Source organism: Triturus cristatus, chromosome 5_2 (assembly GCF_964204655.1).
Source record: "Triturus cristatus chromosome 5_2, aTriCri1.1, whole genome shotgun sequence".
NCBI lineage: Eukaryota > Metazoa > Chordata > Amphibia > Caudata > Salamandridae > Triturus > Triturus cristatus.
In genome coordinates, this window is record NC_140588.1 from 1,133,480,778 (window position 1) to 1,133,497,836 (window position 17,059).

At 54.9% G+C, this 17,059-nt stretch overlaps 1 protein-coding gene across 4 annotated transcripts in view; it reads right to left on the bottom strand.

The window, feature by feature from the left end:
* The window catches only part of LOC146829902 (butyrophilin subfamily 1 member A1-like), an 837,898-nt gene that overhangs the window by 321,438 nt on the left and 499,401 nt on the right, over positions 1-17,059 (bottom strand). For all 4 annotated transcript variants that reach the window (XM_085608543.1, XM_085608542.1, XM_085608546.1 and 1 more), the window contains one exon: positions 414-434. In XM_085608543.1, coding sequence (XP_085464669.1) covers positions 414-434 — 21 coding nt within the window. The remainder of the gene's footprint in view (positions 1-413; positions 435-17,059) is intronic.

The window sequence follows — 17,059 nt, forward strand, 5'->3', positions numbered from 1 at the left end:
GGTGAGGGGCTCTGCCCAGTGCAAACGTATGTGTTGATGAAAACGCCTTTTAAACTGCCACAACAAATGGGAAACAATACACAAATGTGCTCTTAATACAAGCCGGTGGTCAGAGTAAACTCAAATGCAACACATTTTGGAAGTATTGTAAAAACATTTATGGTTGTAAACACATTTGAACTACCACAAGGGTCTAGACGAGGGCCTCCGCTTGCATGCAGATTCTTAAATTTAAATGATACATGGGAAACACCCAACCATGCCTGAGCTATAAACAATGAGCTTTAAGAGAGTCTTGTTGACAGGACATGTTCACCTTAATAGGCTTCTTGGCTTATGCTTATTACCATCTTAAGCCCTCAGTTTGATGCTCTGAAGATATAAATATGACATTAATTCAAAACAAAACTTACCAAATTCTTCTGAATGTTCTCCTAGTTGAAGAAAAAACATATAAGAATGTAAGAAACAATCTTCTGAAACTTCACTTAGTTGAATCAAATTGAAGTCACTGCTGAGCCTTTTCCATTCACCCCTCTTCTGACCCTCACTCTTCACCTTTATACCTGCCAAACTGGTTAGTAAGTTCTGGTTTTCGCACACAACCACAAATCTTGGAATAGCAGACAAACCACTATACGTTCCGGCTGCAAAGCTCCCCACTGCCATGTTTAATTCTTACATATTTTAGTTTTCGGTTACAACTGAAAAGGCCCGATTGTTGCCCACTGCATGAAGATATCCAGGCCTGGAACACACTTTTTTTTCAGGCCTCGAAAAATCATAAAATGTTTCTAGACATGCAGGTCCTAACAGTGATGTACTTGATCTGTAGGAATGTTTCTCAGTTCATGTTTCAAAACTCACTTTTAATAAATGTATTACTAAAGCATGAATTCGCAGCGCACTGTTATTTACAAAAAGCACATTTTCCTTTGAAATGACCACAAACTTTCCCACTGACATGCGGCTTTACTGATAAAATTATACATTGTATAAACAACAATAATTTGTGGAAATTAGGTTTCAGCAAACATATTTATCATTTGCACATAACCAAGTAAAGTGTTGTGATTTGTTTTTATCCTATTAAAAACCATTTTTCATCACAGAATTACAAAAAAAAAGGGATTTCACTACTACTAAAATACATTTTGAAATGCTTGTACAGTTCATATACAAGCAATTGAAAGCTATTTAGATGCTAAGGGGCCTATTAGGATGGCGGGTGGACTTTCGTCCGCCCACCACCCTAGCGGTGCTGGGACCGGCCGCCAGTGGTGCGGCGGTCCCGCACCGGTAATTAGGATGCCACCACCACCGTGGCGGTGGCATCCTCTATTCCCAGCATTCTGGCGGAGCGGTGCTCACAGCACCGTCCGCCACAATGCTGGGAATGCACTTTGTGCATTGTCATGCACAAGGTGACAGGCACCACGCGGTACCTGCCACATTGTCCGTGACAATGGAGGGGGGTACCATAGGTACCCCACATGTGCACACCCCATCCCCCAGAATGCCTGGGGGCATGCAAAGGGCCCCCATTTGCAGATACCGCATGCCTTTCCGTGGCGACAACGCCGCCACGGAAAGGCTTTTCCCCGCCTGCATCCTGATATGGATGGCGGTGTCTAGCAGACACCGCCACCATATTAAACCCTTTTCCGCCCGGTCGAATTGTCGGCCAGGTGGAAAAGCGGCGGACGATCTTCCCGTCCGCCGCGGTACCCCCTGCCATTCTAATATGGCGGTGGGGAAATGGGTGGCAGGCGGGGGAGGTTATAGGGCGGATCACGACCGCCATGCGGGTGGTGGTGATCCGCCCTACATCCTAATAGACACCTAAGTGTTAGTAAAAAAAAGCCTGACATCCTCCAGCCTTTCATTTCACACTCCTTGTACAGCAGAATTTTCAGACAGTTCACTTTACAAAATCTCCTAACTTTGCAGCGTATTTTATCCTGGCAGTAGTGTTTACTTTTCTTTCTCTGCCTGCAAATTGTAAGACATAAGCTGATATTTGACCTCTGTCTCTGAACACAGAGCAAACGTGACAAGATAAAAACAAGATTTAAAGGCCTCCTTATTACTCATTCACCTTCTGAGAGAACAGAACACCTGTTCTTTATCAGCTCACCAGAATGGGTCAGAAGGCCTTAAAATTAGCTCGCCCTGATAAAATATAGCGAGTCGGAGAGTAGATTTCTCGAGGCCTGTTCCTCACATGTATGTTGTGACAGGGACGCAATCAGGATCAAGTGGAATGGAGGAGGGGCATCACATGTACTGCTTTCCCCATTCCGTGTCCCTTGAAGTAGTTTTTCAAAGGTCACTAACGAAGCTCCACCAGATGCCAGAATACATCTTCCACAGAAACCAGCCCAACACGCATCATCTTCCCTGGTTCTTCGAGAGTCTCCGACTGATGTAAGCCCCCATCGGCAGGCAGTCCCACATGAGCCTCCTGTCATCCCATTACTATTAGATATTGTTTTGTATGCATTCACTTCTGTTATATATGAATCACATAGAGAGCCTCTATCATTTATTTAATGTTGTAAATGTCATAATTCACTGGTATGATATGGCAACAGTTAATAACCTGCTGATGCTCTGTCTTTAAGGCCTTCCAGGCCAGTCTGACAGGTCTCTCTGAGAGACTGCCATCAAGACCTGTTTGTCTGCTTTGATTGAAAGCGGAAAGCACAGCTACAAGGCGAGGGAGGAACAGTGGCGGTCCGTCCATTGGGGGTGTTGGGGCGTTGCCCCCCCGCCCGCGCCCCGCACCCGCAGCTTCCTCGGCGTCTCTGAACTTAAGTAAACTCTTAAGTTCAGAGACGCTGAGGGAGAACTGTCAGTCAGTATGACGTTGGACCGCCCACCCCCTTCAGAGTCTGAAGGGGGTGGGCGGTCTGGCGTCATGTTGACTGACAGGCAGCCAGCCGCACACAAGTGCGCATGAGTGGGGACGGAGGGCGATTTTTTGCACCGTGCCCAGTCATGCGCACTAGTGTTTCCGAAGGCTGGCGCATGCCCATTAGGAGAGCGAGGGTTGAGCCAAGGCTCAAACCTCGGTCTCCTAATGGGTAGGCGGGCGGAGCTTAAGCCTGCTCTAAGCCAATCCTGGTGCTGCTCCAGCACCAGGGTTGGCTGAGAGGGGTCTTGCAATGCCAGCACTGATGGGCTGCGCCTGTTCCAGTGAGTGAGTGTGTAGGCGGCGGCACCAGAAGTAACGGACCCGAGGCAAGGCGGCGTGGACCCGGACAAGCTCAGGACAGGTAGAATTATTTTATTTTAAAAACCCCACCCCCGCGCGACACCCCCCCCCCCCACACGACACAAGCCGTGACTTACCCTACGCATTTTAATGTTTTGGCAGGGTATTACACGTCTGTTTGTTGCTAAGTACCAACTGCGTGCCAACGCACTGTTACTTTCGAGAGTACTGTCTCTACCACTTGTACTTTCATGGACATGCTCATTTGCATTACGCCTCGTCCTCGGCAGAGTATTTACCAAGGAAAAATGGATAGGATATGTGGAGTACAGGCACTTCTGCTAGCACACTAGCAGCGCGGCATTATGTATGTTTGTTGATTCTCTGTAACAGCCACCATTCTCCTTAAGTTTTTTTAACTAGGGAATTTGGATATTTTGAAACATGACTTGAATTAATTTACTCGAGTATAGACTAGGAGTGAATTTATGTAGACAATTGTACCTATAATGGCCCTAGCTAATAGACCTATTATTTAAACAGATGGAAACGTGCAAAACTACGAACTACGAGCAATCTATGCTTGTGTAATAAAAATTGAGCGCACCCTTGAAGGCCATTCAATGCACAGGCCAGTTAGGCTTTTGACACTACAGTGAGTAGTGTCCAAAGTGAAACATGTCGGTTTAAAAAGTTCAGCACGTTTGGTAAATGTGATGGTGAAAAATTTGGGAAAATGAGTACACTCTAGAAGGTCCGTGAAAGACTGGGTTTATTCATGGTCTAAATCAGAGTGTCGATGTAGTCGCGGGTAGGAGGAGCGGACTTCGGGATAAACACTGTGGGCATTGTTTGCTACAGGTGATAGAGGAGGGGCGAAATGGTGATATAAGATTCTACGAACAAAAGAGTGATCAGCAGTGGAAGGTGTTGGAATCAGAAGACAGCATGTGCATGTCTCGTTGCGCACGAGGTCATCTGTCCCCATTGATGACAGAGGGAGCGCACGTGCATGCGTAAGATATTTTCATCGCCCCTTGAGGAGAAATTACTGCAGTTACTAAAATTAAGGTTGAAATTTCGTCTTCCTCTTATTTTTCATTGATCTCACCTGTAATATGAAAGGGTGTTTTTTATTTTATATTATATAAATAAATTGAAGCGCAGTGTCATCTTGGTTTGGCTGGTTTGCAAATCCACACTTTCAGAAACACTGTTTAGTTCGAAGCATCATTGGAGTTCTAAAGCATGCATGTTCCTGTGAATACAGTCAAGTTATTTCCGAAGTGTCTGTGTGCACGTTTTCTCTTAGTTTGCTCAGCTGGTTGTGGGGCACTTTGCTCTTAGTTACGCCTGTGCTTAGATCAAAACTGCTTAGGTTTCCACAGATACTTCCGTCCAACCTGTGAGTGCCTTACTGGCAGGGACATGTAATAAACGCGATCATTACGGTGTCACAGACTCGTCTGTAATGACGGGGCAGTCTCGCTGAGCCTCTCTCTAATATATTTTCTGTGTAGATTTAGATCCCCCTGCATACACGTTAGGATAGTGTGTCTGGTCCCATCATGGGGATTGAAAACGAGCGTTTAGGAGCAGAGGGCGCTGGATTATGTCCCTCGCCTGAAGGAGCTTCCCATTTGTGTGCCCATCTTGCTCTTGTGCACACACAATAACAGCAATGTTATTTCCTCCTGTCACAAATGGGAATAAAGTACTACATTATAGACACTGACCCCAGTCTCCCAACGCACTGAAGCACTCGAAAGCCGATCAACCACTCATCCAAAACTTTTACGCCCCCCCACTTTCAAATGTCACCATCCGCCACTGGGGAGGAAGGCAGGGAAGGTGGTGGGGGCCGGTTACAGATTGCAGGTAAAGTTCTTTTTGTTTAAATTTGGAACAGGAAAGCAAGGCGGCGTTATTGCTCCCCTATTACTCTTCTACCCCTGCACACCAGATGGAAGCATGGGAAGATGATTTTGGGAGTCATGAATAACATAAAATTATAGATGGGTAAAAAGTGAATTACAGGGATATTTTCACCTTTGTCCACTTGTTGTCACTAAGAACCCCTCAGTGAAAAACAAGTCTGTAGTTTCTGTGCTTCTATATCTTGCATATAAAAAAATCAACCATCAAAGAACTTGCAGTAATACAGTTCACATGTGATTTTACATGTTTAATGTTCAGTCAAAGAGAGAGACTATGGTACAATGATGCACCTGGGTTTATAACATTTTACGACAACATACTGAATGAGTAACACTCACACAAATACTTCGGCATGGCTGTCAAACTATCTAGATTCAAGTTTGCACCCATACTTCATTCACGCTCTGTAATCTCCTTTCCCCAGATATGTTGGGGAAAAGATGTGGCGTTACGAGCAGAGCTGCAGACTTTGGAACTAGTGTACAAGGTTCTAATCTCGGCATCGGCTCAATGTCCTGTTTTCCTGCATAAATAATTTAATCTCCCCCTGCCTAAAAACAACAAAAAATAATCTGACCTTGTGTAATGTACTTGCACTCACGTAAAGCGCTCCAATACTTTCGGGATGAGTTATATATATACTATAGTTGGATTCTACATTCGATGTATTAAAAAACGAATTTTATTTCTGGATAATCTGCGGCTTGTGACGCACCCAGTTGCCGATTATAAAGAAATGACGACTGAACTCAAATGTAATAGCTTATTTCAGTTGAGTTTGGATGTCACAATGCAGCAGCCAGCAGCCCAGGGGAAAGGCAGGTCACGAGCATACTTGAAGCAGCTGTTTAAAGCAACGTAAAGGAAATCTTGCTTTTCTTTCTCTGCTTTGTTTTTATAGTTGTATCATGATAAGAAGAAAGGGGAAATTTATGGCTACATGTTTATTTTTTGCACTCCTAATGTAGCTATCGAAAAATTAAAATCTCTTTGTATGTTTCTACTTTGATTTCTTGTGTTTTAAAAAATGACATATTAAAAAGGTAAACATTTTATTAAAGTAGCCTGTGTAGTTCGCTTCCTTTGGTACAAGTCCTCTGTCCCAGTTACCATGTTAGTAAATGCTGCCCCTCTGTACAGAAGACATGTTACTGAGCTGGACTGCTCCAGGCTTCACAGCTAAGCTGTTTTATAACCTACATTGCTTAGACTGCTTGTCTGAATCAGCTTCTTGGCAAGCAAAAAAGGTTAGATGTTTAACATCCTGCAGGAGCTCACTACAATATGCTGTGCAAGTATCTAAAAGGAAGAGCGGAGCAATCCAGAATACTGCCTTCCTACTTTGGAGGGCCTGACTAGACTGGACCGTGGCTGTGATGTCCAGGGGAGTGAAGGCCTCTCCTGACTCGCAGCGCTGGATCATGGCTGTGATGTCCAGGGGAGTGAAGGCCTCGCCTGACTCGCAGCGTTGGATCATGGCTGTGATGTCCAGGGGAGTGAAGGCCTCTCCTGACTCGCAGCGCTGGACCATGGCTGTGATGTCCAGGGGAGTGAAGGCCTCTCCTGACTCGCAGCGTTGGACCATGGCTGTGATGTCCAGGGGAGTGAAGGCCTCTCCTGACTCGCAGCGTTGGACCATGGCTGTGATGTCCAGGGGAGTGAAGGCCTCTCCTGACTCGCAGCGCTGGACCATGGCTGTGATGTCCAGGGGAGTGAAGGCCTCTCCTGACTCGCAGCGTTGGACCATGGCTGTGATGTCCAGGGGAGTGAAGGCCTCTCCTGACTCGCAGCCCTGGACCATGGCTGTGATGTCCAGGGGATTGAAGGCCTCTCCTGACTCGCAGCGCTGGACCATGGCTGTGATGTCCAGGGGAGTGGAGGCCTCTCCTGACTCGCAGCGCTGGACCATGGCTGTGATGTCCAGGGGATTGAAGGCCTCTCCTGACTCACAGCGCTGGACCATGGCTGTGATGTCCAGGGGAGTGAAGGCCTCTCCTGATTGACAGCGCTGGACCATGGCTGTGATGTCCAGGGGAGTGAAGGCCTCTCCTGACTCGCAGCGTTGGACCATGGCTGTGATGTCCAGGGGAGTGAAGGCCTCTCCTGACTCGCAGCGCTGGACCATGGCTGTGATGTCCAGGGGAGTGAAGGCCCCTCCTGACTCGCAGCGCTGGACCATGGCTGTGATGTCCAGGGGAGTGAAGGCCTCTCCTGACTCGCAGCGTTGGATCATGGCTGTGATGTCCAGGGGAGTGAAGGCCTCTCCTGACTCGCAGCGCTGGACTGTGGCTGTGATGTCCAGGGGAGTAATGGCCTCTCCTGACTCGCAACGCTGGACCATGGCTGTGATGTCCAGGGGAGTGAAGGCCTCTCCTGACTCGCAGCGTTGGATCATGGCTGTGATGTCCAGGGGAGTGAAGGCCTCTCCTGACTCGCAGCGTTGGATCATGGCTGTGATGTCCAGGGGAGTGAAGGCCTCTCCTGACTCGCAGCGCTGGACCGTGGCGGTGATGTCCAGGAGAGGGAAGGCCTCTCCTGACTCGCAGCGTTGGATCATGGCTGTGATGTCCAGGGGAGTGAAGGCCTCTCCTGACTCGCAGCGCTGGACCATGGCTGTGATGTCCAGGGGAGTGAAGGCCTCTCCTGACTCGCAGCGTTGGACCATGGCTGTGATGTCCAGGGGAGTGAAGGCCTCTCCTGACTCGCAGCGCTGGACCATGGCTGTGATGTCCAGGGGAGTGAAGGACTCTCCTGACTGACAGCGCTGGACCATGGCTGTGATGTCCAGGGGAGTGAAGGCCTCTCCTGACTCGCAGCGCTGGACCATGGCTGTGATGTCCAGGGGAGTGAAGGCCCCTCCTGACTCGCAGCGCTGGACCATGGATGTGATGTCCAGGGGAGTGAAGGCCTCTCCTGACTCGCAGCGCTGGACCATGGCTGTGATGTCCAGGGGAGTGAAGGCCTCTCCTGACTCGCAGCGCTGGACCATGGATGTGATGTCCAGGGGAGTGAAGGCCTCTCCTGACTCGCAGCGCTGGACCATGGCTGTGATGTCCAGGGGAGTGAAGGCCCCTCCTGACTCGCAGTGCTGGACCATGGCTGTGATGTCCAGGGGAGTGAAGGCCTTTCCTGACTCGCAGCGCTGGACCATGCCTGTGATGTCCAGGGGAGTGAAGGCCTCTCCTGACTCGCAGCGTTGGATCATGGCTGTGATGTCCAGGGGAGTGAAGGCCTCTCCTGACTCGCAGCGCTGGACCGTGGCTGTGATGTCCAGGGGAGTGAAGGCCCCTCCTGACTCGCAGCGCTGGACCGTGGCTGTGATGTCCAGGGGAGTGAAGGCCTCTCCTGACTCGCAGCGTTGGATCGTGGCTGTGATGTCCAGGGGAGTGAAGGCCTCTCCTGACTCGGAGCGCTGGACCGTGGCTGTGATGTCCAGGCGAGTGAAGGCCTCTCCTGACTCGCAGCGCTGGATCATGGCTGTGATGTCCAGGGGAGTGAAGGCCTCTCCTGACTCGCAGCGCTGGACCATGGCTGTGATGTCCAGGGGAGTGAAGGCCTCTCCTGACTCGCAGCGCTGGACCATGGCTGTGATGTCCAGGGGAGTGAAGGCCTCGCCTGACTCGCAGCGCTGGATCATGGCTGTGATGTCCAGGGGAGTGAAGGCCTCTCCTGACTCGCAGCGCTGGACCATGGCTGTGATGTCCAGGGGAGTGAAGGCCTCTGACTCGCAGCGCTGGACCATGGCTGTGATGTCCAGGGGAGTGAAGGCCTCTCCTGACTCGCAGCGTTGGACCATGGCTGTGATGTCCAGGGGAGTGAAGACCTTTCCTGACTCGCAGCGTTGGATCATGGCTGTGATGTCCAGGGGAGTGAAGGCCTCGCCTGACTCGCAGCGCTGGACCATAGCTGTGATGTCCAGGGGAGTGAAGGCCCCTCCTGACTCACAGCGTTGGATCATGGCTGTGATGTCCAGGGGTGTGAAGGCCCCTCCTGACTCGCAGCGTTGGATCATGGCTGTGATGTCCAGGGGAGTGAAGGCCTCTCCTGACTCGCAGCGCTGGACCATGGCTGTGATGTCCAGGGGAGTGAAGGCTTCTCCTGACTCGCAGCACTGGACCATGGCTGTGATGTCCAGGGGAGTGAAGGCCTCTCCTGACTCGCAGCGCTGGACCATGGCTGTGATGTCCAGGGGAGTGAAGGCCTCTCCTGACTCGCAGCGCTGGACCATGGCTGTGATGTCCAGGGAAGTGAAGGCCTCTCCTGACTCGCAGCGTTGGACCATGGCTGTGATGTCCAAGGGAGTGAAGGCCTCTCCTGACTCGCAGCGTTGGATCATGGCTGTGATGTCCAGGGGAGTGAAGGCCTCTCCTGACTCGCAGCGTTGGACCATGGCTGTGATGTCCAGGGGAGTGAAGGCCCCTCCTGACTCGCAGCGCTGGACCATGGCTGTGATGTCCAGGGGAGGGAAGGCCTCGCCTGACTCGCAGCGCTGGACCATGGCTGTGATGTCCAGGGGAGTGAAGGCCCCTCCTGACTCGCAGCGCTGGACCATGGCTGTGATGTCCAGGGGAGTGAAGGCCTCTCATTACTCGCAGCGTTGGATCATGGCTGGTATGTCCAGGGGAGTGAAGGCCTCTCCTGACTCGCAGCGCTGGACCATGGCTGTGATGTCCAGGGGAGTGAAGGCCTCTCCTGACTCGCAGCGCTGGACCATGGCTGTGATGTCCAGGGGAGTGAAGGCCTCTCCTGACTTGCACCGCTGGACCATGGCTGTGATGTCCAGGGGAGTGAAGGCCTCTCCTGACTGACAGCGCTGGACCACGGCTGTGATGTCCAGGGGAGTGAAGGCCTCTCCTGACTTGCAGCGCTGGACCATGGCTGTGATGTCCAGGGGAGTGAAGGCCTCTCCTGACTCGCAGCGTTGGATCATGGCTGTGATGTCCAGGGGAGTGAAGGCCTCTCCTGACTCGCAGCGCTGGACCATGACTGTGATGTCCAGGGGAGTGAAGGCCTCTCCTGACTCGCAGAGCTGGACCATGGCTGTGATGTCCAGGGGAGTGAAGGGGTTCTCCTGACTCGCAGCGTTGGATCATGGCTGTGATGTCCAGGGGAGTGAAGGCCTCTCCTGACTCGCAGCGCTGGACCATGGCTGTGATGTCCAGGAGAGTGAAGGCCTCTCCTGACTCGCAGCGTTGGATCATGGCTGTGATGTCCAGGGGAGTGAAGGCCTCTCCTGACTGACAGCGCTAGACCATGGCTGTGATGTCCAGGGGAGTGAAGGCGTCTCCTGACTGACAGCGCTGGACCATGGCTGTGATGTCCAGGGGAGTGAAGGCCTCTCCTGACTCGCAGCACTGGATCATGGCTGAGATGTCCAGAGGAGTGAAGGCCTCTCCTGACTCGCAGCGTTGAATCATGGCTGTGATGTCCAGGGGAGTGAAGGCCCCTCCTGACTCGCAGCGCTGGACCATGACTGTGATGTCCAGGGGAGTGAAGGCCTCCCCTGACTGACAGTGCTGGACCATGGCTGTGATGTCCAGGGGAGTGAAGGCCTCTCCTGACTCGCAGCGTTGGATCATGGCTGTGATGTCCAGGGGAGTGAAGGCCTCTCCTGACTCGCAGCGTTGGATCATGGCTGTGATGTCCAGGGGAGTGAAGGCCTCTCCTGACTCGCAGCGCTGGACCATGGCTGTGATGTCCAGGGGAGTGAAGGCCTCTCCTGACTGACAGCGCTGGGACGTGGCTGTGATGTCCAGGGGAGTGAAGGCCTCTCCTGACTCGCAGCGTTGGATCATGGCTGTGATGTCCAGAGGAGTGAAGGACTCTCCTGACTCGTAGCGCTGGACCATGGCTGTGATGTCCAGGGGAGTGAAGACCTTTCCTGACTCGCAGCGTTGGACCATGACTGTGATGTCCAGGGGAGTGAAGGCCTCTCCTGACTCGCAGCATTGGATCATGGCTGTGATGTCCAGGGGAGTGAAGGCCTCTCCTGACTCGCAGCGTTGGATCATGGATGTGATGTCCAGGGGAGTGAAGGCCTCTCCTGACTCGCAGCTTTGGATCATGGCTGTGATGTCCAGGGGAGTGAAGGCCTCTCCTGACTGACAGCGCTGGACCATGGCTGTGATGTCCAGGGGAGTGAAGGCCCCTCCTGACTCGCAGCGTTGGATCATGGCTGTGATGTCCAGGGGAGTGAAGGCCTCTCCTGACTCGCAGCGTTGGATCATGGATGTGATGTCCAGGGGAGTGAAGGCCTCTCCTGACTCGCAGCGTTGGATCATGGCTGTGATGTCCAGGGGAGTGAAGGCCTCTCCTGACTCGCAGCGCTGGACCATGGCTGTGATGTCCAGGGGAGTGAAGGCCCCTCCTGACTCGCAGCGCTGGACCATGGCTGTGATGTCCAGGGGAGTGAAGGCCTCTCCTGACTCGCAGCGTTGGATCATGGCTGTGATGTCCAGGGGAGTGAAGGCCTCTCCTGACTCGCAGCGCTGGACCATGGCTGTGATGTCCAGGGGAGTGAAGGCCCCTCCTGACTCGCAGCGCTGGACCATGGCTGTGATGTCCAGGGGAGTGAAGGCCTCTCCTGACTCGCAGCGCTGGACCATGGCTGTGATGTCCAGGGGAGGGAAGGCCTCTCCTGACTCGCAGCGCTGGACCATGGCTGTGATGTCCAGGGGAAAGAAGGCCTCTCCTGACTCGCAGCGCTGGACCATGGCTGTGATGTCCAGGGGAGTGAAGACCTCTCCTGACTCGCAGCGCTGGACCATGGCTGTGATGTCCAGGGGAGTGAAGGCGTCTCCTGACTCGCAGCGTTGGATCATGGCTGTGATGTCCATGGGAGTGAAGGCCTCTCCTGACTCGCAGCGCTGGACTGTGGCTGTGATGTCCAGAGGAGCGAAGGCCTCTCCTGACTCGCAGCGCTGGACCATGGCTGTGATGTCCAGGGGAGTGAAGGCCTCTCCTGACTCGCAGCGCTGGACCATGGCTGTGATGTCCAGGGGAGTGAAGGCCTCTCCTGACTGACAGCGCTGGGACGTGGCTGTGATGTCCAGGGGAGTGAAGGCCTCTCCTGACTCGCAGCGCTGGACCATGGCTGTGATGTCCAGGGGAGTGAAGGCCTCTCCTGACTCGCAGCGCTGGACCATGGCTGTGATGTCCAGGGGAGTGAAGGCCCCTCCTGACTCGCAGCGCTGGACCATGGCTGTGATGTCCAGGGGAGTGAAGGCCTCTCCTGACTCGCAGTGCTGGACCATGGCTGTGATGTCCAGGGGAGTGAAGGCCTCGCCTGACTCGTAGCGTTGGATCATAGCTGTGATGTCCAGGGGAGTGAAGGCCTCTCCTGACTCGCAGCGTTGGACCATGGCTGTGATGTCCAGGGGAGTGAAGGCCCCTCCTGACTCGCAGCGCTGGACCATGGCTGTGATGTCCAGGGGAGTGAAGGCCTCTCCTGAGTCGCAGCGCTGGACCATGGCTGTGATGTCCAGGGGAGTGAAGGCCTCGCCTGACTCGCAGCGTTGGATCATGGCTGTGATGTCCAGGGGAGTGAAGGCCTCTCCTGACTTGCAGCGTTGGATCATGGCTGTGATGTCCAGGGGAGTGAAGGCCTCTCCTGACTCGCAGCGCTGGACCATGGCTGTGATGTCCAGGGGAGTGAAGGCCCCTCCTGACTCGCAGCGCTGGACCATGGCTGTGATGTCCAGGGGAGTGAAGGCCTCTCCTGACTCGCAGCGCTGGACCATGGCTGTGATGTCCAGGGGAGTGAAGGCCTCTCCTGACTCGCAGCGTTGGATCATGGCTGTGATGTCCAGGGGAGTGAAGGCCTCTCCTGACTCGCAGCGCTGGACCATGGCTGTGATGACCAGGGGAGTGAAGGCCCCTCCTGACTCGCAGCGCTGGACCAAGGCTGTGATGTCCAGGGGAGTGAAGGCCTCTCCTGACTCGCAGCGTTGGATCATGGCTGTGATGTCCAGGGGAGTGAAGGCCTCTCCTGACTCACAGCGCTGGACCATGGCTGTGATGTCCAGGGGAGTGAAGGCCTCTCCTGACTCGCAGCGTTGGATCATGGCTGTGATGTCCAGGGGAGTGAAGGCCTCTCCTGATTGACAGCGCTGGAACATGGCTGTGACGTCCAGGGGAGTGAAGGCGTCTCCTGACTCGCAGCGTTGGATCATGGCTGTGATGTCCAGGGGAGTGAAGGCCTCGCCTGACTCGCAGCGTTGGATCATGGCTGTGATGTCCAGGGGAGTGAAGGCCTCTCCTGATTGACAGCGCTGGACCATGGCAGTGATGTCCAGGGGAGTGAAGGCCTCTCCTGACTCGCAGCGTTGGATCATGGCTGTGATGTCCAGGGGAGTGCAGGCCTCTCCTGACTCGCAGCGTTGGATCATGGCTGTGATGTCCAGGGGAGTGAAGGCCTCTCCTGACTCACAGCGTTGGATCATGGCTGTGATGTCCAGGGGAGTGAAGGCCTCTCCTGACTCGCAGCGTTGGATCATGGCTGTGATGTCCAGGGGAGTGAAGGCCTCTCCTGACTCGCAGCGCTGGACCATGGCTGTGATGTCCAGGGGAGTGAAGGCCTTGCCTGACTCGCAGCGTTGGATCATGGCTGTGATGTCCAGGGGAGTGAAGGCCTCTCCTGACTCGCAGCGCTGGACCATGGCTGTGATGTCCAGGGGAGTGAAGGCCTCTCCTGACTCGCAGCGCTGGACCATGGCTGTGATGTCCAGGGGAGTGAAGGCCTCGCCTGACTCGCAGCGTTGGATCATGGCTGTGATGTCCAGGGGAGTGAAGGCCTCTCCTGACTCGCAGCGCTGGACCATGGCTGTGATGTCCAGGGGAGTGAAGGCCTCTCCTGACTCGCAGCGCTGGACCATGGCTGTGATGTCAAGGGGAGTGAAGGCCTCGCCTGACTCGCAGCGTTGGATCATGGCTGTGATGTCCAGGGGAGTGAAGGCCTCTCCTGACTTGCAGAGTTGGATCATGGCTGTGATGTCCAGGGAAGTGAAGGCCTCTCCTGACTCGCAGCGCTGGACCATGGCTGTGATGTCCAGGGGAGTGAAGGCCTCTCCTGACTCGCAGCGCTGGACCATGGCTGTGATGTCCAGGGGAGTGAAGGCCTCTCCTGACTCGCAGCGCTGGACCATGGCTGTGATGTCCAGGGGAGTGAAGGCCTCTCCTGACTCGCAGCGCTGGATCATGGCTGTGATGTCCAGGGGAGTGAAGGCCTCTCCTGACTCGCAGCGCTGGACCATGGCTGTGATGTCCAGGGGAGTGAAGGCCCCTCCTGACTCGCAGCGCTGGACCATGGCTGTGATGTCCAGGGGAGTGAAGGCCTCTCCTGACTCGCAGCGTTGGACCATGGCTGTGATTTCCAGGGGAGTGAAGGCCCCTCCTGACTCGCAGCGTTGGATCATGGCTGTGATGTCCAGGGGAGTGAAGGCCTCTCCTGACTCGCAGCGTTGGATCATGGCTGTGATGTCCAGGGGAGTGAAGGCCTCTCCTGATTGACAGCGCTGGAACATGGCTGTGATGTCCAGGGGAGTGAAGGCGTCTCCTGACTCGCAGCGTTGGATCATGGCTGTGATGTCCAGGGGAGTGAAGGCCTCACCTGACTCGCAGCGTTGGATCATGGCTGTGATGTCCAGGGGAGTGAAGGCCTCTCCTGATTGACAGCGCTGGACCATGGCAGTGATGTCCAGGGGAGTGAAGGCCTCTCCTGACTCGCAGCGTTGGATCATGGCTGTGATGTCCAGGGGAGTGCAGGCCTCTCCTGACTCGCAGCGTTGGATCATGGCTGTGATGTCCAGGGGAGTGAAGGCCTCTCCTGACTCGCAGCGTTGGATCATGGCTGTGATGTCCAGGGGAGTGAAGGCCTCTCCTGACTCGCAGCGTTGGATCATGGCTGTGATGTCCAGGGGAGTGAAGGCCTCTCCTGACTCGCAGCGCTGGACCATGGCTGTGATGTCCAGGGGAGTGAAGGCCTTGCCTGACTCGCAGCGTTGGATCATGGCTGTGATGTCCAGGGGAGTGAAGGCCTCTCCTGACTCGCAGCGCTGGACCATGGCTGTGATGTCCAGGGGAGTGAAGGCCTCTCCTGACTCGCAGCGCTGGACCATGGCTGTGATGTCCAGGGGAGTGAAGGCCTCGCCTGACTCGCAGCGTTGGATCATGGCTGTGATGTCCAGGGGAGTGAAGGCCTCTCCTGACTCGCAGCGCTGGACCATGGCTGTGATGTCCAGGGGAGTGAAGGCCTCTCCTGACTCGCAGCGCTGGACCATGGCTGTGATGTCAAGGGGAGTGAAGGCCTCTCCTGACTCGCAGCGCTGGACCATGGCTGTGATGTCCAGGGGAGTGAAGGTCTCTCCTGACTCGCAGCGCTTGACCATGGCTGTGATGTCCAGGGAAGTGAAGGCCTCTCCTGACTCGCAGCGCTGGACCATGGCTGTGATGTCCAGGGGAGTGAAGGCCTCTCCTGACTCGCAGCGCTGGACCATGGCTGTGATGTCCAGGGGAGTGAAGGCCTCTCCTGACTCGCAGCGCTGGACCATGGCTGTGATGTCCAGGGGAGTGAAGGCCCCTCCTGACTCGCAGCGCTGGATCATGGCTGTGATGTCCAGGGGAGTGAAGGCCTCTCCTGACTTGCAGCGCTGGACCATGGCTGTGATGTCCAGGGGAGTGAAGGCCTCTCCTGACTGACAGCGCTGGACCATGGCTGTGATGTCCAGGGGAGTGAAGGCCTCTCCTGACTCGCAGCGTTGGACCATGGCTGTGATTTCCAGGGGAGTGAAGGCCCCTCCTGACTCGCAGCGTTGGATCATGGCTGTGATGTCCAGGGGAGTGAAGGCCTCTCCTGACTCGCAGCATTGGATCATGGCTGTGATGTCCAGGGGAGTGAAGGCCTCTCCTGACTCGCAGCGCTGGATCATGGCTGTGATGTCCAGGGGAGTGAAGGCCCCTCCTGACTCGCAGCACTGGACCATGGCTGTGATGTCCAGGGGAGTGAAGGCCTCTCCTGACTCGCAGCGCTGGACCATGGCTGTGATGTCCAGGGGAGTGAAGGCCTCTAATTACTCGCATCGCTGGACCGTGGCTGTGATGTCCAGGGGAGTGAAGGACTCTCCTGACTGACAGCGCTGGACCATGGCTGTGATGTCCAGAGGAGTGAAGGCCTCTCCTGACTCGCAGCGCTGGACCATGGCTGTGATGTCCAGGGGAGTGAAGGCCTCTCCTGACTCGCAGCGCTGGATCATGGCTGTGATGTCCAGGGGAGTGAAGGCCCCTCCTGACTCGCAGCGCTGGACCATGGCTGTGATGTCCAGGGGAGTGAAGGCCTCTCCTGACTGACAGCGCTGGACCATGGCTGTGATGTCCAGGGGAGTGAAGGCCTCTCCTGACTCGCAGCGCTGGACCATGGCTGTGATGTCCAGGGGAGTGAAGGCCTCGCCTGACTCGCATCGTTGGATCATGGCTGTGATGTCCAGGGGAGTGAAGGCCTCTCCTGACTCGCAGCGCTGGACCATGGCTGTGATGTCCAGGGGAGTGAAGGCCTCTCCTGACGTGCAGCGCTGGACCATGGCTGTGATGTCCAGGGGAGTGAAGGCCTCGCCTGACTCGCAGCGCTGGACCATGGCTGTGATGTCCAGGGGAGTGAAGGCCCCTCCTGACTCCCAGCGCTGGACCATGGCTGTGATGTCCAGGGGAGTGAAGGCGTCTCCTGACTCGCAGCGTTGGATCATGGCTGTGATGTCCAGGGGAGTGAAGGCCTCTCCTGACTCGCAGCGCTGGACCATGGCTGTGATGTCCAGGGGAGTGAAGGCCCCTCCTGACTCGCAGCGCTGGACCATGGCTGTGATGTCCAGGGGAGTGAAGGCCTCTCCTGACTCGCAGCGCTGGACCATGGCTGTG